The following is a 24344-nucleotide window of genomic DNA, read 5'->3' as shown; positions in this document are numbered from 1 at the left end:
GAGAACATCATTGTTCTTCCCCACGCAACATTCTTCCATGATTATACGAAAGTTCACTAAAAACTAGGGTTCTAGACATATTCATGATAACCCTAACTACATGTACCCTGATATACCATGTTTGTATTGATAATTCGTTATTGTATTCTTGATATTCCATTTTGGGTTATTGAGAATCTATCCGTAATTCATGAAAACCCACACTTTGCATTCCATGGGTTCTTAAATGCAAGATATGAACATTTATGTTTATTTTCATGAACTTCTACATGTTTCCATGTTTTCATACAAGTTATACTATATGTTTATCTTCATGTTATAATACAATCACGAATAATGTCTACAGTCAAGATTATCTAATTCATGGGCTACACAGCCAAATATATCCATGTACATGTTTTGGGAGTTGCACAGATTACCAAGAAGACTCAAATAGCCTAAAACTATGTATGCCAGCATAGGATAAAGATCGCTCCGCCTAGTTAGGACGATAACTTCATATTTAGCCATTGCGGATTATTGGATCCATTCATGTTCATGCTCATATTCATGTCTTATACCACAGCAAGGTACAGGATAGCTTAGCTGGTCGGGCAGAGATCAGACGCCACGTACTTATGTGGTGGTTACATGTCGATTGCACTAAGGCTCTCCCAATTAAAATATTTTACTCATGATATATATACTCATGTTCATGCTCAGCTTACAGATATAGCTTCAGTTTCAGTTCTATTATTTCATGTGTCATGCTTATTTCATTTAGTTGCTTTACATACCAGTACAATTTGAATGTACTGACGTCCCCTTTGTTTGCTTGGGGGCTTGCATTTCATGATGCAGATTTACAGGACGATGGATCAGCTCATTAGGACTCAGCACGTATCAGCTATTAGTGAGCCCCAATCTATTCGGGATGCTATTTTAATTTATTTTTATTTCAGACATGCAGTTAAGGTATGTTGGAGGCCTTGTCCCGATAAATAGTTTAGCAGCCAGACTCTTGTCAGAGGTTTCATAGACTAGTCATTCATGTTTATGTCAGATGTTCAGAGTCATATAGCCAGCATTAGCTCAGTATTTATTATTTTATTTTCAGACTATTTCTGCACCATGTTTAAACAGTATTTCAGTATTACTATGACGTCACATGTATTACTCAGACTATCCATGTTTTATATTATATCCCGCATCAGCTCATTGCCCATGTTGATTCAGCAAGCCATATGGTTCGCTCGGTCACATGCAGCAAGGCACCAAGCATCGTGTTACGCCCAGGCCATGGTTTGGGGCGTGACAGACTGTTGCAAGACAATGTTTGAAAATATATCAAGAGGAGAAAGAAAATCTTAAAAATCTTATTCATAATCAACGTGTATGTGTTACTAGTGATACATGGACATCACTTCAAAAGCTAACTTATATGGTTATCACTGCCCATTGGATCGATGATGAGTGGAATCTGAAAAAGAAAATTCTCAACTTTTTCCAAACATCAGATCATAAGGGTGAGACAATTGCTAAGGGGATTGAGGCGTGTTTGAAGTGATTCGGAAATTAAGAACATATTCACGATGACCTTAGATAATGCAACTGCTAATGATTCTGCAATTAAACACTTGAAGAGGAGAATTGAGGATTGGAAAGGAGGCGTCTTAGGAAATGAGTTCTTACATGTTAGATGTAATTCTCATAGTCTAAATTTGATCGTGAAAGAAGGACTCGGTGAACAAAATGAGTTTATTTCTCGGGTAAGAAATGCTGTCAAATTTGTTAAGTCCTCAGCTGGAAGGTTTGATTCCTGTAAGTCGTTTGTCGAGAAGGTTAAGATTGACACTCGTGGTCTTTTGACTTTAGATGTTGAAACTAGGTGGAACTCCCAATATATGGTGCTAGATACAGCTATAAAGTTTGAAAAGGCATGCGCAAGAATGTATGATGATGATCATAAGTAACTCAAGTATTGTTTAGAAACAAGTAACGTGGGAGGGCATCTATCGATAGATGATTGGAAGAATGTTAAAGTTCTTATTAAGTTCCTCGAGATTTTCTACCAGGTTGCTTTGAAATTCTCAGGAACTTCATATGTTACTTGCAATTCTTTCTTCCATGAGATCTTTAATCTTCAAAAGATTATTTGCAAATATGTTCATAGTGAAGATTCTATTTTGAGTGGCATGGCTAAAAAGATGGAGCTTAAATTTAACAAATATTGGGGTACTTTTGAAAGTATGAACTAGTTATTATTCATTGGTGTTGTTTTGGATCCTCGATAAAATTTGAAATATGTGGAATATCTTTTTAACAACTCTTATGGTTGTTTGGTGGGAGCCGAAAAATTGAAAAGGGTGATGGATACTTTGAGTCGCTTGTATGATCACTACACGAGTTCTTTTTGTGGGACTCATACCGACAAAATTGGTGGTCAAACAAGCTTAAATGATGAAATTGATACCATGCATAGTGATGAGATGTGGCAATCACAATGGGAGAAATATTTGGCAGATGAAGGCAATATTGAAAATAAATCAGAACTTGAAAAATACTTGTTAGATGATTTGGAAAAGACCAAAGAGTTAGATATTTTGGCTTGATGGAAAGTTTCTTCTGCTAGATATCCAAATATTTCTAGGACTGCAAGAGATGTTATTCCTATTGCTATTTCTAATGTTGCTTCTAAATCAGCTTTTAGCACCGATGGTCGGATTCTTGACGCTTATCGAAGTTCTTTATCACCAAAGACAGTAGAAGCTCTTATTTGAACTCAACAATGGTTAAGATCAACTTCCAAAGAATGCAAGCTTGAAGATCTTTTAGAAGAAATTCAGAAACTTGAGATAGTTGAAAAAGGTAAATTTACACATTTAACTCTTTATGAATATGTCTTTTATGTTTTAAAAAGCTTTAAGGCCTACTTTGTTAAACTTTTTTCTTTCTTTCTTTCTTTCTTTTTTTTTTTTTTTTTAAGAAAAAAAAATACTTTTTTCTTTCTTATTTTAGAATATGCTGACACAACCTTGAGCATTGATTAGTTTGGATGTTGCAATTGAAATTCGTAGTGCAACTATTTTTCTCTTTGGCAGTTAATTTTCAGGGTTTTGCTTTCACCAGAAGTACTTTTGGATTCTGCTATTGACTTCTTTTTTGTATTTAATTACACTTTTATGCAAGCAACTAAATGACCTTTCTCTGGTGACAGTTGGGTATATGATTCTTTTGTGTTGATCATTCGGAGGATTGTTTAAAGACCTTGTTATTTTGTTCAACTTGATTAATGAAAAGTAATGTATATAATTAACCTTTTAGGGGCTAGCCTTCTTAAGTTTGTTGTTGTGGAGGTTGTACTATTTGTGGATAAGATTATCGTTTGTGTAACTACAATCAGTAAGCTAGGTGGAGAAATTTTATTTTGCAAAGACACTTCATGAACGTCTACTTGCAAATAGTGACGGCTTCATGGACGTTACTTGCAGATAGCGACGGCTTCAACGACGTCTACTTGCAGATTGGGTATTGTAATGTTATTTTTTCTTTTAAATAAAAAGAAGAATTAAAACTTTTGTAATTTACATAGGAGGGGGTATGAAAATTGCCTAGGAACATATGTAGTGAAAATGGTTGCAATAATGCTGCATGGTGGTCAAGATTGGGTATTGTAATGCTTCTCCAGTTCATCGGTACTGTTGCATCACTTGCTCTATTATATATAGTTGAATCATGGTCTTTTGTCCTCTTCCACTCTAGCAGTTATTGAGGTTAGTTCCTTATAATGTATCATCCCCTAGATCTATTAATCTTATTCATTCATTTGTTCAATATGGGAATATGCAACATTTTTACTAGTTTTTTGGTTATTCCTCATGTATGTAAGTTATTTTTTTTTTTAAAAAGGAGAAACACACAGTTGGATTCTCTTTTATGTTGCTTTTGAGCTGCTCTATATTGCAAATAATATGAAAATTTTGTACCTCACTTGTATCAATTTTTTTGCATTATAAAATACATCATTACAACCCGTAAAAACTGAACCAAACCGATAAAACAGAAAAAATCGAAACTGATAGAATTTATACGATAATGGTTTGGTTTGGTTTGAATATTAAAAAAAAACGCCTTAATTGGTTTGGTTTAGTTTTAACCAAAAACCGAGTCAAACCTCACCATGAACACCCCTACCTTTGATTGTAGCGTAGAATCTTGTTAAGAATCCATAGGTAAGTGTTAGAATTACTTAAGAATACATGAGGGAGACTTACCTTGATATGAGAAGATGAGGAGAGGAGAGAAAAGTCGTGATAGTGCTTGGAGAACTAAAAAATGGAATTAAATTCGGAAAAACGCGACTTTTAATGAGTCTCGGCCACGTCTGCGCTGGCGTTTGCGCCGCAGATCGCATTTTGCGGTTGCAGGTGCTAACGCACATTCGAAACAAAATGTTGGGAACTTTGGGATGGAAATTTTGGCCCAAATGCGTCACAGAATGCCATCTGCGTTGCATTTCGCTCCAGTGGACTGCTCTGCAACCCTTCAAGAAACGGTCATAACTTTTTGTACAGATGTCCATTTGACCTCCACCATATATCGATGGAAGTTTTTCAAAGGGCTACAACTTTCAAGTTTTGAGTTTTCTCAAATCCCCAGCAGATTTTCAATAAATTAGGCTGGAAGACAGACTTATCGAAAACTTAGTCGATTCTATCGAATCTTGTGCACCTCACTATCCAACTTGATTCCCAAACAACTATTTTCATCCAAACTCATCCCCATGGGACTTCATATGGCAAAAAAATTACGGTAACATTCATTTAACACATTCACACCTAATCCGGATTTACGGAGTATTACAACAAGGTCATCATAAGATTAGGAAAATGATGCACAAACACAATCTGCATCAGAAAAGTTGGTCCGCTTCTTTTTCCTTCTACCAAAATTCCAGAGCTTCAAATTTCCAGCAAAACTCAAATATAAATGACACACAGCCCTTTAATAATTAATCAAACACCAAATGTTAGTATAGGAGAGCTGAATCACAGACGCCAATGCTTGCAAACATGGCAGAATAGAAAAGAGTACACAATTAAACAATGCTAGACTATGTTACAGATAATGGCACTTGCGCACACATATCAGGTGACATTCCAAAGACCTATACTAAAACTGAATATTTGGATGCAGTGCAAACAAGACCATTTCTCGGACCATGTATAAGATCCTAGACTATTATGCCAGTGAAACTAATGCATATTTCCAAAGCAAAACCGTTCCTTCACGAACAGTAATATACAATTGCAATATGCTGCAAGTAAATAACAGTACTCAGTGGTAGTGACAAGCATGTTAAGAAATTTCGCCCAATGAAGGTGATCAACATTAAAGGTTGATATCGTGATACAGGAAAGTAAATTGGCTTTTCTATTTTAGGTTAGAATTAGCCATGTCTCAATTGTAGGGAAGGAAATAGGACATTTGTGGTTTCTATTTTAGGTTAAAATTAGGCATGTCTCTGTATAGGAAGGAAATAGGATGCAGAAACAAGATCCTATAAATCATCACAGAATATGGAAGAACAAAGAATAACCAAGAAACAATCAGCAATTATCAGGTATCGACTAAAAAGGTTGAAAGTAGGAATTTTATCCCCTCCCCAGATGGAAACATAAGAAAGCCAAATCACTCAGGTACTGAAGAATTTGCTTTTTCTACTGAACAGTATTTAAAATAGAAATAGAACGCATTTTTCCCGCCATTACTGACTTCATACAACTGTTTGACGTCGTGCAGTTTGACAAACATCCAAAACCAAGAAGACGATCCAGCAGGCGCAAGCTAGCAAATTAGGATGAATAAAGTCAACTCTGCTAAACCATTTTTCTATGCTACCCTGTAAATAAAACTTATAAATGTCACAAAGGAACTTAAAGCTGACATTTCATATGTCAAGGAAATGGTGATCTGCTCCCCACCACCTCACCCAGCTCTCGAAAGAAACGAAAAGCTCCCACAACCAACCCTCCAAACACTCCAAAGAAAAGGAAGACGTGACAAAAACAAAACCGAAAGAAAGAAAAAAAAAAAAAACTAGTTGGCTATGCATGACTTGATATAGTTACAGCTGAAATGTGTAGGATACAAGGATTCACCTGGCGACTTCCATGATTTCTAGCATATAACACACAGTAACTCAATAGAGTTCCACATGGAACTGGTATATGAGGTGAAAGGGCTTTGGCAGCAACATATGCCCCTGCACAAAGTTGAAAGCACATACGACCTGATGTTTTTGGGCTTAATCTTATCATTTCGAGATTAAGTTGTAATTCGTCCAAAAGTTAATCAACTATGAAATATTTCTCTTCGAAGTACCATCGGTTTAAGAAATAGTTTTAGAGATGAAGAAAGGGCTTTGGCAGCAGCATATGCGATGCACAAATTTGAGAGCACCGCAACCTGAGGTTTGTTAAATTTCAAATCTTTATATATATTTGTCATTTGTCCAACAGTTAATCAACCATGAAATATTGCTCTTTGGAAGTACCATCGGTTTACGAACCACTGTTTTATTTTTTTGTGAACTAGGGAACTCGCAGCTGCTACCCTTTGGGTGTGCTCTGAGTAAACCCCGCTCATAGTGCATAGCCCGCAAACCACGTAGGAGATGTAAACCGCACTAGTCAAGCCCCGTACGACGAGCTCAGACTGAGAAGGTTTTTGGCGAGGGAAATCGATCCCAGGTCTCCCATGTGGGAAACCACTTGCTGAAGCAACTCAGCCACCCCTTGCGGGTCGGTTTTAGAACTACTATTAAAGATGAAGAATGGCTTTGGCAGTAGCAAATGCCATGCACAAATTTGAGAGCATACTGGACCGGAGGTTTGTTGATCTCAAATCTTTATATATAGTTGTCATTTGCCCAACAGTTAATCAGCTTCTCTTTGGAAATTAAAACCATTAGTTTAATAAATTTAAAATAACTTAAAGCCTTGCCAATGTCAAGAAGTTATTTAGTGAAAGTTTGAAAAGATTATCATCCTTATAGGAGTGCAAAGAATACCAACTTTTACTCTTACATTTATGTAGCCAAAGTTTCTACTGGATCAAGGACTCATGATAGCATCCAAGAAAGCTAAATCCATTGAAGACCTGGAATGTGAAGATGCTTTAATGGGCTGAAATTAACAACGAAAAATTGTCTTATGATTGAAGAAGAGCTCCAGCAAAAATAGGTCTTTTGGAGAAGCCTTATAACTATTTTGAGGCCCAAATTGAAGACCAAGAAGAGTTGGATTGTGGCCCAAAATCTGTCCAAAGAAGGAGCAAAGTCTGCAGCTCAATTTAGTGATTCTAGAAGCTCATTTAATGCTATTTTGAGTGTGTTTAATCCTTTATTGAACAAAGGGATGGTAGTCTTCTATGCACCAAGGAAGTTGCACTTTATTAATTTAGTTTGACTACACCATTGATAATTTCAAGGGGATGGCAGCCCATTTCTAGACTCCTATATAAAGGATGTTTTCTGCTAATTGTAACTAAGTTTGATTAATATTAATATTATTAGCCTTCTGGCTTGTGGAGACCTTTGAGTTCTCTTTAGGTGCGCCCTTTTTGTTCTACTTTGAACCACATCTTGGATTCTCCGGTGGTAAGATTCCTTGTTTGAGTTCCCTCTCTCATATTATTCTTCTTCTTCTGAATTGATTCAACTTCTTCTTTTACAATTAAACGAGGTTTCAAGTATCAAATCTTGAACTTCTGTTCTTCTCTCAAGAATCAATTTTTCTCCCTTTCTAACTTCTAATTTAAGAGACCGTTATAAGTTGCTTATAAGCTGTTTTCAGCTTTTTTGAGTGTTTGGCTGGCCAGCTTAAAGTCATTTTGTGCTTAAAATAAGCTCAAAAAAATAATTAGCCCCATTTGACTTAGCTTATCTAAAGCAGCTTATAAGCCAAAAAAAATAAGTTAGACTACCCCAACTTATTTTTTTTAGCTTATAAGCTGCAAACAGCTTATAGGCATAAGCCCATCCAAACAGCCTCTAAGTCTTCCGCTATCCGTGCCGTTATCAACTCTTAAGGCCTCATCAAATCCTTGAATTTTTTTTTTAGTTTCAACAAATGTTAAACAAGGAGTCATCTCTAAAAGAGATAACTGCAAAGGGGGTATACAGCTTCCCAAGCTAAGTCATAAGAAAGAAGACTTCTCATAACCATGAATAAGGCATTATTGTTTAATTTTCTCATTTTCTTCTGATATATGAAGTGAGGACTTCATCCTGTACTGATAATGAACCATCAAGAATATTCCTGGATCACGACGAGTAACAAAATGACGCAATATTGCTAAAATGCAGCCCTTCCATGGCAGAGATGGACATCAACAACATAGGGTTTGTAATCAGCTCTAGAACTCCTTAATGAACTCTTCCACTTCGTTCTGCTCAAAACTAGACTAACAATCTTCTACAAAAATGGCATAGTACCACTTTGAGAGTTATTTCCAACTTTTACAACCTTTAAAGAATTGAAAAAGATGATGGAAAGAAGAGATAAAGCATCATTTTTACCAATCAGGTGGACAAAATAAGGTCATTATCAACTAGAAAACAGCATATTGCATTCCTTAATGGTGTAAAATTTCTTCTTTTATAGCACCAATGTCATCTGTCATCAACTATATAGAGTAACTCAATTGAAAACAGTAAGTCGAAAGAGATAGACTAATAAATTGAGGACTATAACTTAATTTTCTGCAGGGGTCAGAAATCTCAAATCAACAGACCCAACAGAACACAGCCAGGACGAACTTTTTACAATGTTTACATGGTATATGAAGGAAAGGAAAATCAGCAAGATAGCTACTGTCAATCAAAGAACATACCAGAGCCCTGATTCGAGCTACTGGCTTGACTGACAATCTTACGCAAGATCACTGCTCGTGCCATCCTAATATCCTGGTTACACTTTTTAGCATGCTGGCTCAAAACGTCAATGGTTTCTGAAAAGCCATTCACATTCTTCTTAACCTCTTCCATTGCACTCGTGACCACATCACTACCACTGATTGCGAAATCAGAACTACTTAACAATCCCTCGAATATTATCTGCAATTTATCTGCCAAAACCCGAATATGCTCCAAGTCTTGAATCACAACAAAACTACCAGCCTGCATTGAAGTCAATACCTCCCTCTCCCTCTTCAACTCATCCTCATACTTCTTCCACATTGAATTTATCCATTTCCCAACTGTCCCCAACGGCACTGAAGCTGCAGCTGCTAACGCTGTCACAATCGGTGGCGCTGTCACAGCTGCAGCAACAATTGAGCAAATTATAGCAGAAACAAACACAGTAGCAAATATTATATTGGACACTCTCTTCCATGTCTTCACTCTACTCAACTTCTTATCAAGTTTACTCTTTTTGGACTTCAATTTGCTCAATAAAGCTTCTTGCTGCAAATAAACTGAGTGAAATGATGAGAAAAACTTAGCAGTAAAAGGGTCACCAGCAGCCTGAAAACTCTTCAATTGTTCCAAAGTTTCCAAAAATAGAACCTTTGAATCCCCTTCATTTCTCTCATTCTCAAACTTAGTCAGTGCCACTAGAATTATAGACTGGCTATTATGTGCACGTTCAAGACAATCATCAAGGGAAGTACAAAAATTCATAATGTGAATACTACTGTCAAGATAATCCTTAACAAGATCAAATATATCAGGGTCTTTCCATATGTCTTTTTTACTTTCAAGAATGAATGACACAACACCTTGGTTCATATCTAAGAAACATGAAGTAACCTCACGTAAAGAATCAAGAGAAAGGGACCTATAATCCAACATGTTAAGAGGTATGGAATTGAGAGCTAAAGATGCTCTTGATTGAAGAAGTGAATCAAAACGTTGAAGTTCTGGATCTTCTTCACATGCTGATTGGTATGAGCTTAGATCCGGTGAAACTTCACAATTTGAGCTAATTTCTGGACGAGGTGGGCTATGGCTGTTGGGTTTAGTGCACTGATTACCCATTTTTTCTTGAAAAACAAACAAATTTGTGTTTGTTGAAATGGGGGGTTCTGAGGAAAATGTGAAAAAACCCAAGTTAGAGAAGTGGGTTTAGGGAGTCATGAAAATTCATTTCTAAGATTTGTGAGTGAGGGAGTGGGCGGGTGGTGGGGTGGGGGGTCGTAAGCTGCTACCTGCTAGGAAGGAGATGATGACAAAGACAAAGTGGGTGGTGGGGTGAATGAGATGACAAAGTCAAGTTGAGGGGTAAATTGGGAAAAAGTGGATTGTTTTAGCCATAATTTTTATTTTTTTTTCATTTTTTAAAAATATGTTTTGAAAACATTATTTCGTTATAAAACGTGATCAGTTTTTTGGCACTTTTTGAAGATGAATTTTTCAAGTTTCAAAAAGTGATTTAGCAGGCGTTTGACCAGGAAAATCAAATATTTTTTTACTTTATTTGGTATTTTGGAGTTGGAGTTGAAGATAGAGTTGCGTTTGGTTATAGTTTTTACAAAGAATATTTAGTTGTTTGAACGTATTGAAAGTGAAAATAAGTTTTTTGGTGTTATTCAAATTTCAAGTTGTATTTAAAATTTTTATGGCCAAACGTTGATTTTCAAATAAAGTGAAAATATTTTCCGAAAAAAAAAAGTGAAATTTTTTTATGGCCAAACGGGCCCTTAGACTAGACAAAACTTCAAGTTTTAAAATTTTCAAGTTTTTTACTCACAAAACTTCAATTTCTTTTTAAGAAAATGTATGTCCAAATACAATTTCAACTTTCAGAAATTATTTTTTAATCTTATTATAAAAAACTCTTTTTTTTTTTCAAGTTAAAATTAAATTTACCTCCAAATGATTGCTTAGAATCTTATTTGATTGTCAGAAAAAGACATGGTAGATATATGACGGGATATACTAACAGATTTTGATGAGGCAATGTAAATTATTCTCTAAATTAGTGTACTGTCTTCTTTTGAAACGTTGTACCTTGTGCATAGAGGTTTATGACATTAAAATATTTTGTTATTTTAAATTTTCATAGCATAGTAAGTGGCTGCTCTAATTTAAGAAATGTTTAATTCTTTTTGCTAGCTCTGCACTGAGGTTTATTCCATTAAACTATTTCGGGATTTTAAAGTTTCAACAGATAATAAGGTGGTTGGTCAAATTTAAGAAATAAAATATTTGTTTCTTTTGACCCACCATGTTCTATGGGATAAAGTGTTGTACAGTCAAGAAATCTCACGATCAGAAAGTGAAAGTTATGCTATGATGGATGTGTGACCATACTATGAGAGATACGATTAGAAATAGAGATATCGGAGACAAAATGGGAGTGGCCTCGGTGGAGGACCAGATGCGGGAAGCAAGACTAAAATGGTTCGGGTATGTTAAGAGAAGATGCACAGATATTCTAGTGCGGAAATGTTAGAGGTTGACTATGAATAGTTTCAGGAGAGATAAAGTTAGGCCGTTAAGTATTAGAGAGCAGTGTGATTAGACAGGATGTGATGCAGTTTTACCTTACCGAGGACATGATCTTAGATATGAGATGTGAAGGACATGTAATAGGGTAGAAGATTAGTAGGTAGTAGAGCGTTGTCAGACTTATCTTTTCATACTAGTAGTCATAGTATTACTCATGTAGTTTCTTGGCCTTCGATTTTTGTTAATATTTGATATTTCTTGTACTTCGATTACCGTATTATTTGTGGTAGTTACTATTTCTCTTTCCAAATGCTTGAGTATGCTTTCCATGAGTCCGGAACCAAAATGACCCAATAAAAACGGACTTGAACCAAAATACCTCAGGAAAAAAATATGGTACAATAATAACCTTAACGCAGTATTTTACTGCGTTAAAGGACTTAACCGCCTTAACCGTAACGGCGCAATTAAGTCCTTTAATGCAATATTTTATTGTACTACGTTAAAGGAGCTCCCTTTTCTTTTTTCTTTTTTTTGTCTATTTTTGTTAAAATCTCTTTGTTTTACATTTTTCACACTTTTTTTACGTACTTTAGCCATAGATTAATCATGCTTCGAGACTCCGAAACTTGAATATTTTAAATAGAACCCTACTTATTTTTGTGCGATTAATAAGGGACGCTCAATACATCAAGGATAAGCAAAACTTCGGATTGTCGTTTTAGTGGTTGAAAAGTGCTCGAAGTGCATTTTTGTTTAAAGACCTGTTGTCATTAGCTGTAAGTTATTTATGTATTAAGGTTTAGATTTAAGCGTGTTATTTTTTAATCAAAATTAAGTTATTTATGGGGGATGCTGACAACAAATAGCTCTGAGTCATCCAATAGCTTGTTGAAATCTGCATGGGGACTACCCGTCACCGCAATGTTGAGAAAAAATTTTAAGCAGATTGTAGAGCAGTTCGTCACTAGATCAAAAGAGGCCAAAGGACTTGCGGCAGACTGTCTGAAATGGATGCCAAAACCGTCACAATTGTTTGACTATCACAAATTTACGGCTCAGCAACACGACTAGATGGAGTACAACTATGCCGAGCGCATATTTGAACTCACAACAAGTGTGCACCAAGGTAAAGGAGGTAACATCCACACAATTTATGAGATTTCAAGAACATGCACATGTGACAAGTGGCAATCACATCACATGCCATGTTCTCATGCCTTCAAGTGTTTTACCACAATGGGAAAGAACGCTTCCATGTACGTGGCTAAGGAATATACACTTGAAAAGTATGCAAAAACGCATCTTTGGAAGGTTCTACCCACTTGGTAGTGAGAGTTATTGGCCACCGGAGCCATTTTCCATGGTTGCAAATAAAGCATTTATCCGTAAATTCAAAAAGAAAGCATAATCTTGTATTCCTAATGAAATGGATGTTCCACTAGGGAGATACACTCGAAAATGCTCATTTTGCAATTATGTTGGTCATGATAAGCGTAAGTGCCCCTTACAACATGATGGTCAAAATACATCTTGCGGTGGAAGTACCTCTGGTGGCAGAGGAAACTTTCATGGTGGTGGTGGCACATCTCGCCATGGTGACGGAAGATCAGCTCAAGGACATGAATTGATGAATGTATTTTAAGTTTCTTTCTTTGATGATAGTATTTTAATAAGTTTGGATTTGTTATTAATGAACAGGTTTAAGTATTTTCATATTGTTATGAATGATGCAATTTAATTAATTTGAGATTGGTATGAGTGATGCAATTTTGACTAAAAAATAACACGCTGAAATCTAGACCCAAAAACATAAATAACTTGAAGCAAATGACAACAAGTCTTCAAACAAAAATGAACTTCAAGTACTTTTGAACCAATAAAATGACAATTCGAAGTTTTGCTTATCCTTGATGTATTGAACCTACCTTATTAATCGCACAAAAATAAGTAGGTTCTATATAAAATTCAAGTTTCGGAGTCTCGAAGCTTGATTAATCTATGACTAAAGTACGTAAAAAAGTGTGAAAATGTAAAACAAAGAGAGTTTTTTAAAAAAAAAAAAAGGGGGGGGGGGGGGGAGCTCCTGTAATGCAGTATATTTTGGTTTCAGTCCATTTTTATTGGGTCATTTTGATTCCGGACTCTGCTTTCTATAGTATTTTCCCATATTGGTTTTTCACTTTAGCTATTTTTTTCTGGGACCTGTTTTGAAATGTTGTCAAGTACAAGTATCAACGTACTTTTTAGTATTTTTTAATATATCAAAAAGAAATATATAATGTATGTCATACTTGGGTCTTTGTCCATCAATAAAGGTAGTTTATCATTAATACTCATCTCGTTTCAATTTATGTGAACCTATTTGACTGAGCACGATATTTAAAAAAGAGTGAAGATTTTTGAAATTTGTGACTCAAAATAAGTCTTAAATATTTGTGTGGCTGTAAATCATTTTATAAAATGAATTTTTTTCAAATTAGGAAAGAGATCATTCATTTTATCGAATTAAAAAAAAATAGGTCGACATAAATTGAAACAGAGGGAGTAATTTCCGAGAGAAGCTTACTAGTCAACTATAGACTTTTTGTGCTCACTTCTTTTGACTTTAATTACTCCTATTGAGTTGCCACATCTACATCCTTAAAGCTTCCTAGTTTCTTCGTGTTTCTTGTTAAGGTTGTTCACGGTACCCTCTAGTATTGAAAGTTTCAGTTAGATAATTTTAGTTTTCAATTTTTAAAAATGCTTTACTATTATAATATCGAATTAGGTTGGTATGAATAGATAATTTCAAATTTAATTTTGGTTTATGTTGTACAGTAAGTGGAGACTTTTTCATACTTGAAATGACCAAGAATTGCCTAATATTAGTTGGAAACGGCACATATGTTTGAATAATTTGTATTGTATATTATCTTGTGTATTTACGTATTTAGTTTGAATTTAGTAGTAAAACAAAAAAGCTTTTAGTTCGAAGGATTTGAAGTCTTTTATTAGTTTATATTTGGTTAATTAAATTATTATCTTTATATAATAGATATTGTATATTTAATTAAGCATTTTTGTATGGTGTTCGAAATTTTAATATTCTTTTCATAAATATTGAATACCATGTCAATTATCAAATTTTTCGAAAATACATATCAAATATCTTAATACCAAAAATGTCAGCTTTGGTAGTAATTGTAACTACCAAATTGTGGACACCCTAGTGCAACTCTTGTGTGTAATTCTGAAAATGGAAAATACTATTTTACATTTTTAGTTCTGAAATATATATTTGTAGCACTCCAAAAATATTTAAGAATAAAAAAACAAATATTTTTGAAAATAATGGAAAGGACCTGCTATCTAAAATGCCATGATTGTCATATTTTACTCCAAAATATTTAAGAATAAAAAAACAAATATTTTTGAAAATAATGGAAAGGACCTGCTATCTAAAATGCGATGATTGTCATATTTTAGAAGAGGTTGGATTACTCTGAAATTGTCGCCAAACTTAGAGGCCAGAGCCCGTTTGGGTTAGTTGAATTTAAGTAGGTTTTATGAATCTAAGTGTTGAGTTAGTTGAATTTAATTTTATGAATCTAAGTGTTGAAAAACACTTTTAGGTGCTTGAACTAAATTTATGAGTAAGCAATTACTCGTTTACATAGAAGCGTTGAAACTGAAAAATAAGCAATTCACGTGTTTGATAGAGGGAGTGTTAATAAGCATTTATTCTATTAAAATGACTGAACTATCTTTATAATTCTTAACAAAAAAGCTGATTTTATTATTATAATAATCCTAATTTTAGTTAATCAAAATACAAAGTAATTTTTGTCTCAATTCACTATAAAGTATAACTTTATCATATAAGATTATATTATATTATTATAAAATAATTATTTGACTTCCAAAGCAACGAAGTATAGATAAATTGGTATAGAATCTTCTCCTGAATACTAGGTTTTGTATGGGGTGAGATTCGGAATCAGTGTGTGAGCTATTTAAATGATGACATGTGGTAATAAGGACATATCAGATATGAGTCAGTAGAGAGACCACCCAGTCTAGTTCTTGTGTCAGACAACGAGTACCTCAGACTATCGGGGAGTGCAGTCACGGCTTCGAAGGAAGGTTTAGCCGTAGGATAAGGTTGAGGTTCTGCAGTTACATAAGATTCCAAGATCTTCTTCAGATGTTACCCGGCCATTATGATGGGAAATTAATTGATAGTATGAGATTGTGATTCGTGGATCGTGCTCCCAAAACATAACTATAAATCGGGCTTTACATTCTTGTTTAAGGCATTCAAATTCTGATTGTCATACAGAGCATTACACTTATAATTAGCAATTTATATATAAATTCTTATTCATTACTCAGTTCGTTAGTTCGGAGGCCTTCTCGGTGGCTTTGTCAGATGGCAGCGCCAATATTTGGGCTACTCATATTTATTTCCTTAATTGATTCAGTATGATTATTCTATTTTTCTGATCATATTGCTATAAGGCTGAACTCATCAGGAGACACCTAAAGTTGGCACGTTCTTTCACTTTGACACCTAAACTTAAGGGTGTTGCTATTGAGCACTTACACCACCCGAAATTTATTCCAGTTAGACACTTTTTGCTGACATGGCAAGTTGTGTGTGATTCACCTAAAAGAGGCACATGAAGGGCTTAAGTTTTACATTTTTTAAATTTTTTTCTCTTCTCTCTCCTTCCAACATGTTACACCCCGTACTTTTATACGTTATGTTTCTTCATGATTTGGTTGCTATAGATTCGGAAAGCGGAGTTATCTTCGAAGTTATATGAGATTAGACGTGTTCATCTTGAGTATACGAAGGTTTTAAGTTAATGATTGGCATGCATTGGAAGGATTAGAGGATGAACGAATCGAAGAGAATACGTTTCGTTGGAATTGATTTGGGAAGTACAAAATAAGGACTATATATATATATATATATATATATATATATATATATATATATATATATATATATACGACCAATATTTCTGGCCTCATTTTTAAGTTTGTTTTTATTTTTATTTTTATTTTTTTTATTTTTTATAGATTTCGTATACTTATCATTTTAACTCATTTCTCCACTTTCCCTAATCTCCAACCTTCTAGATTACCCTCTCTAACAATATCTAATCAATTCCTAAGAAGAATCAAGGATTAAAAGAGAAGATCAAGTGTTTAAAGGTTCTAAAATGATTATGGAAGCTTGTTTCTCCTCTTGGTAGTAGTTTTGGAGGATACTTCAAGGTGAAGCACTATTGGAATTGGAGTGTTCTTGAGTTCTTAAGGTAAGATTCAATCTTATTTTCATGTTTATGAGTTTATATGATGATTATGCCATGGGGAGTACCAGTGTTATTTGTAAGGAAGAAAGATGGCTCATTCCGAATGTGTATTTATTACAAACTGTTGAATAAGGTGACGATAAAGAACAAGTATCCGCTCCCGAGAATTGACGATTTATTTGATCAGTTGCAGGGAGCCAGGTGCTTTTCAAAGATAGACTTGAGGTTAGGTTACCATCAGGTCAGGGTTATAGAGAAAGACATTCCGAAGATAGCATTCAGGACCAGATATGGTCACTTTGAGTTTCTTGTGATGTCTTTTGGGTTGACTAATGTGCCAGTAGTATTTATGGATTTGATGAACCGCGTATTCAGATCCTTCTTAGATCAGTTTGTGATTGTATTTATTGATAACTACTCTCGATCAGGGGCTGAGCATGCGGATCATTTGTGTGTTGTACTCAGAGTTCTTCAGAATCAGAAGTTGTACGCAAAGTTCTGTAAATGTGAGTTCTGGTTGAATTCCGTGGCTTTTCTTGGACTTATTGTATTATATAAAGGCATCAGGGTTGACACTCAGAAGATAGAGGCCGTGAACACTTGGCCTAGACTCACGACACCGACGAAGGTTCATAATTTTCTGGGGTTGGTAGGATATTACGGGAGATTTGTAGAGGGTTTCTCCTCTATTTCAGCGCCATTGACGAAATTGACGCAGAAGGCAGCTAAGTTCTAGTGGACCGATGCTTGTGAGCGGAGTTTTTAGGAGTTAAAGAATAGACTGACTTCTGCGCCAGTTTTGACACTTCCAGAGGGATCAGAGGGTTATGCTATCTATTGTGACGCCTCAGGCATAGATTGGGTTGTGTGTTGATGCAACACGGTGATTTTATTGCTTATGCTTCGAGGCAGCTGAGGAAGCATACGAAGAGCTACCTGACCCATGATTTGGAGTTAGCTGCGGTGATTTATGTGCTTAGGCTTTGGAGACATTATTTATACGGCGTTCATGTTGATGTTTACACATATTATAAGAGCCTTCAGTATATCTTTAAGTAGAAAGAGTTGAATTTACGTCAGAGGCGATGGTTGGAGCTGTTAAAGGATTACGATGTTGATATTCTATACCATCCTGGGAAGACGAATGTAGTAGCCGATGCCCTTAGCTGCATAACTATGGTAGTTTCTCTTACTTGCGAGCGAAGAAAAGGGAGCTAGCGTACTAGCTTCATCAATTAGCCAGCCTAGGAGTTCGATTATTAGACTCAGGTGATGCAGGAGTTACAGTTCCGGATACAACGACATCCTTCTTAGTAGCTGAGGTTAAGGAGCACCAAGATGAGAAACCTTCTTTGATTCGGTACAGGGAGACAGCCCCACAGAAAAAGAAGTCACCTTTTGAGATTTCCAGAGATGGGGTTCTAAGGTATTGAGGCAGATTGTGTGTTTTGAATGTTACAGGGTTATGTTAGTAGATTTTGGCAGAATCTCATTATTCCCGCTACTCTATTTATTCAGGATCGACGAAGATGTTCTATGATATCAGAGAGATTTATTGGTGGATCGGTATGAAGAAGGATATAGCGGAGTTCATGCCCCAATGCCCTAATTGTTAGCAGGTAAAGGTTGAGCATCAGAAGCCTGGTGGATTGTTGGAGGATATAGAGAATTCGACTTGAAAATAGGAGGCGATTAATATTGATTTCGTTACAGGCTTACCTCATTCCCAACGCAGGTTTGACTCGATGTGGGTGATTGTTGATAGACTCACGAAGTCAACACATTTTCTACCCGTCAGAACTACTTATTCCGCTAAAGATTATGCAAAGTTATATATTAAGGAGATAGTGCGACTTCATGGTGTTCTAGTAGAGTGCGACTTCATAGTGTTCTAGTATCTATTATTTCAGATAGAGGTGCACAGTTTACAGCTAACTTCTGGAGATCCTTCCAGAAGGGTTTGGGGACACAGGTGAACCTCAGTACAACATTTCATCCCAGACAGACAGGCAGGCTGAGCGTACTATTCAGACGCTCGAGGATATGGTGCGAGTATGTGTGATAGACTTCGGAGGTAGGTAGCTGGGATGGTAATTTTTCCCTTATTGAGTTTGTGTATAATAATAGCTACCATTCCAGTACCCAGATGGCCCCATATGAGGCCCTATATGGGCGAAAGTATAGATCTCCTATCGGATGGTTCGAGTTCAGAGAATCAAAGTTAATAGGGTTTGATTTGGTTCAGTAGGCAGTGGAGAGGGTTAAGCTCATTCAGGAAAGATTGCTAGCAGCTCAGAGTCGCCAGAAGCCTTATGCAGATAACAGACGACGAGACTTGGATTTCCAGGTAGATGACTGGGTGTTTCTGAAGGTGTCACCTATGAAAGGTATCATGAGATTCGGTAAGAAGGGCAAGCTTAGCCCTAGATACATTAGTCCTTATATAATTGTGCGTAGAGTAGGCCAAGTAGCCTATGATTTGGATTTACCTTCAGACATAGAGTCTGTAGATCAGGTTTTCCATGTATCAATGCTCCGCAAGTGCATTGGAGATCCTTCCAGAATTATGCCCGTAGATGTTGTCCAGGTTACAGAGCAGTTGTCATATGAGGAAGTCCCTGTTGCTATCTTAGATCGCCAAGTTTGTAGGTGGCGAACCAAAGATGTAGCTTCCATAAAAGTACTTTGGAGAAATAAGAATATAAAAGAGATAACTTGGGAAGCCGAGGAAGATATGAAGTCTAGATACCTTCATTTGTTTGCGGCTCCAGAGTAGATTCAGACTACGACATCATTGTCTTCAGGTATGTAAAATTTGTCAGTTAATTTTTTTGGTCGTGTGGGACCATGGTTGTTATTGATTGTTGTAGCCCTGTGTGGCAGGTTGGTAGTAGTATGATTATAAAAGAGACTCTGCCAAAATTTCTGTAGATTTCTAAGGGTACTAGCATTTGAGGACAAATGTTTCTGATGGGGGGGGGGGGGGGGAGGATTTAACACCCCATACATTTATACGTTAAGTTTCTTCATGAGTTGGTTGCTAAGAGCGGAGTTATCTTTGAGGTTATATGAGATTAGACGTGTTCATCTTGAGTATATGAAGTTTTAAATTCATGATTGGCATGTGTTGGAATATTAGAGGATTAACAAATCGAAGAGAATACGTTTCGTAGGAATTGATTTTTGGAAGTACAAAATACGGACCATATTTTTAAATACAGATCGTATTTCCTTAGGCAAAGAGGGTGATTTTTGGCCTGAGAATTACAGTCCAAAATATGGACCGTTTATATATATATATATATATATACAACCATTATTCCGGACCATGTATATATCCGGCCATATTTCTGGCCGTATTTTTAAGTTGGTTTTAGCTCTTTTTTTTATATATATTTCGTATACCTATCATTTTAACTCATTTTCTCCACTTCCCCTGATCTTCAATCTTCTAGAAAACCGTCTCTAACAATATCTAATCAATTCCTACGAAGAATCAAGGATCAAAAGAGAAGATCAATTATTTAAAGGTTCTAAAATGATTATGGAAGCTTGTTTCTCCTCTTGGTAGTGGTTTTGGAGGGTACTTCAAGGTGAAGCACTCTTGGAATTGGAGTGTTCTTGAGTTCGTAAGGTAAGATTCCATCTTATTCCATGTTTATAGGTTTATATGATGATTATGCTAGGTTTGGAGGGAAGGTTCAAACCTAAATTTGAGTTTATGTTGAGATGTAATCTAACTTAAGCCATGTTGTTAATATGTTTGTAAGTTAAAACCTTGTTGTAAGGATAGTAGTTGGTGTTGAGATTGTATTGAGATGTTATACTTGGTATAATTTGAAGAAGAAAGTGTATAAAGCGTATATTGGATTGTTTTGATGTAAATATTAGGGTGAGTAGTGATGTGGGATTAAAGAGACTTATATGAGGTTGTTGTTGTGTTGTTGGCTGCTAGGTGTACTATAGTGACTAAGGAGATTGGAATACTAACCCGACAATTTCATTGTGGGATCTTGTTGATGACTTGAGATATGTTAAGGCTAACTTTCCTTCTTTTGGCATGATCCTTATAAACGAAATGTAAACGTAATGCTACTCCATAATGATTCTATTCTTAGTAACTAGGGATGGTCCATGTTGATTCACATTGTAGTAATGTTGCTCAGTACGTCTTTCTTCAGATTCAGTATGATTCATAGTCACCGGTTGATGAAAATGCTATCTCATAACGATGTTCGGATGACCTTACGTCACTCCGACAGATTCAGGATGTACTCTTATCATATTCATGCATTGCATTATATATATATGACCCCTCAGGCGTTGTATACGTGTATATTATGTATTATCTATATGGGGCATTGGGAAGGTTACGACGTTATATGCACACTACCACCTGATCAGCTGATCACATGATGATGATTCCCACAGAGGCTGATATGATGATGATGATGCCCACAGAGGCCGATATGAGATGATGGGATACCCACAGAGGCTTGACAGGCATTACATATGCATATACATACATACATATATATATATGTATGTATGTATATGCATATGTTATATATATATATATATATATATATATGTATGTATGTATATGCATATGTTATATATATGACCAGGTGTTATATATGCATATATATGTATACATAAAATACTTATGCATATCATTGGCCCTCAGAGGCAGTTCAGACATATAGGTTGCATTCATTTCATCTTATGTACTTTTATGTCTCCTTCATGTTACTTTCATGCCTTACATACTCAATACTTTGTCCGTGCGACGTCCCTTTTGCCGGGGGCGGCGCATTTCATGCACGCGAGGTTCGAGCGACGGGTTGACGATCCGCCTCCGTAGGTTCTTTGTTCAGCTGATATTGGAGCACTCTCCTTGTTCCGGAATTTCTATTGTGTTTTAGTATGTTGTAATTTTGTGTACATATGGGTATGGTGGGGCCCTACCCCGACCTTGTTATGTCATGCACTCTATTAGAGGCTTGTAGACAGTGTGGTATAGTTAGACGTTGTGTGGCCCCCTCGGCCTACATTTTTGTTGTATAGTTATCTATGATGGCCTTGTCGGCTTGTACATTTTGTCCAGCATAGTTATATAGTATGTCTTTTCGGGCTCATCCCATTTCAGCGTATTTCTCATATGATCTAGCAATTTCCATTTGATGACCCTCGAGGTCCACCCTTGTTTATGATTATGATACGAAAGTATGATTAGTCCTGCTCGGTAGGTAGGGCCTGGATGCCCGTCATGGCCCTCCGGTTTGGGTCCTGACACAACACTCCCTCTACCATCCACCACCACCCTACCACAGCAACAACACCACTATCCAACCATCTCATCTCCTATCATTCATTAGCATCACCAATTAAATTAATAAAAAAGATTATATATTAGCAAATAAAGTAAAGAAAGAACCAAGATATGTCAAGATTACCTACAACTCCAATCCGGCAAAATTCATCGAAACCGTGAAACAAAATTGTTTGTGAAGTGAAGGCTAAAAGTCACTGTAAACAAGTGCTAAAAATTAATTCTTATATCTTAATGAAATAATTACTAGGTTGCAAGGTCGGAACCACCCTGTGCCCTAAAAATCGTACCTTTCCATCCAATTAAATCCCAAATTGACCACTAGGCATTGTTGCCCATCCTCAGATCTACCTCCCAACTAAAATTCAGGAATTTTTTACGGTCAAATCGCTAGCGACAAACTTTTGCCCCCTTAATGATGAACTCTTTCCTGTCGGCGATAGAGCTTCGGCTATCTACTCCGACCAAGACCAATGCCAAAGAGGAATTGCTACAATTTTTTCCTTTTCTTTTTTGTTGAAATGTTATTTTTTCAGTAATTAACTAAATAGTTTAAAACATAGGTTTTTTTTTACTCACAATACATTCTTTAATAATTATTTTTGATGTACATGCCACATGTCTTCATTTAATTCTCCACTTTGACACGTCATCGATGAGTGTGTTACACACCCTACATATTTACCTGATTGTATAAAACGTGTCTAATTGGAACAAATTTTGTGCAGTGGAAGTGCTCAATAGGAACACTCTAAAGTTTATATATCTAAGTAAAGATCATGCTAGCTTTAGGTGTCTCCCGATGGATTTAGCCTTGCTATAATTTACTTTTTTTCTCTCAACTTGGTCAATTCAATTCGCGTGTCCATAAATCATGTGTACAAATTAAAAGTGTACCATTTTACGAGTAAATAGTTTGGCTCCCACCATGGGGCTTGAATAATAAAAGGTGTTTTTTTGACCTACTAATTTCATACTAACTAGTTGTAGTTCATTTCATTCAGAAAATCCATTTCAATTTTGGAAAACAGTGTTAACGAACAACTCAACGCCGGTCTAGGATCAGTTCCTTTGAACAGTTCCTATGATATTGTGACTCCTTCGCTGAATCCTTTGGAGATCTGTTTGTGATAGTCCCAAGTGCCTTCGTATTTTGATGATTGTCAAGCGTTTCGGAACCGACGAGACCAGTGCATGTCGCTCTCTATGCACCTTGCCTTTTGTCGGCGAGAGATAGCTGTAAAGCCGAGCCACTTGCTGCACGCAAGTACAACTGTGAGTTTGCCCATGCTTTAGGTCAAAGTGAATAAATGGTCTCTATCCATCCCACATGCTCCTACTATATATACAACATGATGGCAACATATTGAGTAGATGCGAAAACCCAATCAAAATCGAGCAAATCCTTGCCGTCACAAGTTCTCAAGTTCTCTAAAGAACAAGTCACTTGCAAAACTGAAGAACCTGATCCAGACGCAGATTTAGTCTAAGTTCTTTATGTTGTTGTAAGTCTTTGCTCGTTTGTGCTTAAACTGTAAAACCTATTCTTCGTGTTTAGAAGCGGGTTGTAGGTGTCTTAAATTCTAAAAGTGTGCTTGTTGGAAGTGTGTTTCCACAAGCTTTTGAGTGGTACACTAGGCTAGAGTTAGTCTAGGTGTATTAGTGGTCCTTGGATAGAGTTAGTCAAGTGGAGGTGCTTGCAATCGGAGCATTGCAAGTGAGGAGGGACTATGGGGGCTAGTTCCTAGGTTGCATAAGCGTTATTGTAAGTGTGAGGGGTTATGAGAGTTAATTCCTAGTAGCTTACGATAGAGTTGTAACCTGAAGTTGCTCGTGTAGTTGAGTTGAAATCCTACTGAGGTAGGTCGTGATTTTTAATCCCTTGAGTAAGGAGTTTTTCACGGTAAAATTGTGCCTTCTTTACTTACTGCAAGGGAATTGGTACACAACCAGGTCCCTCATATACTGTTTGGTGGACACCTAGCCTGCAACAAGTGGTATCAGAGCGGGTGCTTAATAAAATATTAATACCTAGAAAGAATCTGTAAAGTGGCAGCCCCACCAAATATGGAAGAAGGACAGTCATTCACTAGACCTCCCAGATTTAATGGAAAGTACTATGGGTGGTGGAAAACTAGGATGCACGATTTCATCATGGCTGAAGACTGAGAGCTATGGGATGCCATCTGTGATGGTCCCTACATTCCAGTTCACATGAGTGAAGACGGTAAAGAGACCACTGTCAAAACGAGAAAGGAATACAACGAAGTTG

The 24344-nt window shown here is 36.3% G+C and overlaps 1 protein-coding gene and 1 long non-coding RNA gene across 2 annotated transcripts; one reads left to right on the top strand and one right to left on the bottom strand.

Moving 5' to 3' along the window:
* Positions 1 to 1312: 1312 nt before the first annotated feature.
* Positions 1313 to 3227, top strand: LOC132051110 (uncharacterized). The gene is made up of 3 exons (XR_009413582.1): positions 1313 to 1542; positions 2818 to 2847; positions 2998 to 3227. It is a non-coding gene; the product is annotated as an uncharacterized LOC132051110 (long non-coding RNA).
* Positions 3228 to 8699: 5472 nt separating this feature from the next.
* On the bottom strand, positions 8700 to 10181 carry LOC132050196 (UPF0496 protein 1-like). The gene has a single exon (XM_059441325.1). It carries the CDS (start codon positions 10019 to 10021, stop codon positions 8858 to 8860), a length of 1164 nt encoding a protein of 387 aa, XP_059297308.1. The 5' UTR covers positions 10022 to 10181; the 3' UTR covers positions 8700 to 8857.
* Between the last annotated feature and the right edge of the window lie 14163 nt (positions 10182 to 24344).

The sequence above is a fragment of the Lycium ferocissimum genome, chromosome 3 (assembly GCF_029784015.1).
Source record: "Lycium ferocissimum isolate CSIRO_LF1 chromosome 3, AGI_CSIRO_Lferr_CH_V1, whole genome shotgun sequence".
In the NCBI taxonomy this organism is placed as follows: domain Eukaryota; kingdom Viridiplantae; phylum Streptophyta; class Magnoliopsida; order Solanales; family Solanaceae; genus Lycium; species Lycium ferocissimum.
This window is presented reverse-complemented; position numbering and strand designations above follow the sequence as displayed.

Bases quoted from the DNA above. Each gene is read 5' to 3' on its own strand.
- LOC132050196 (XM_059441325.1), bottom strand. From the start codon at position 10,021: ATGGGTAATCAGTGCACTAAACCCAACAGCCATAGCCCACCTCGTCCA.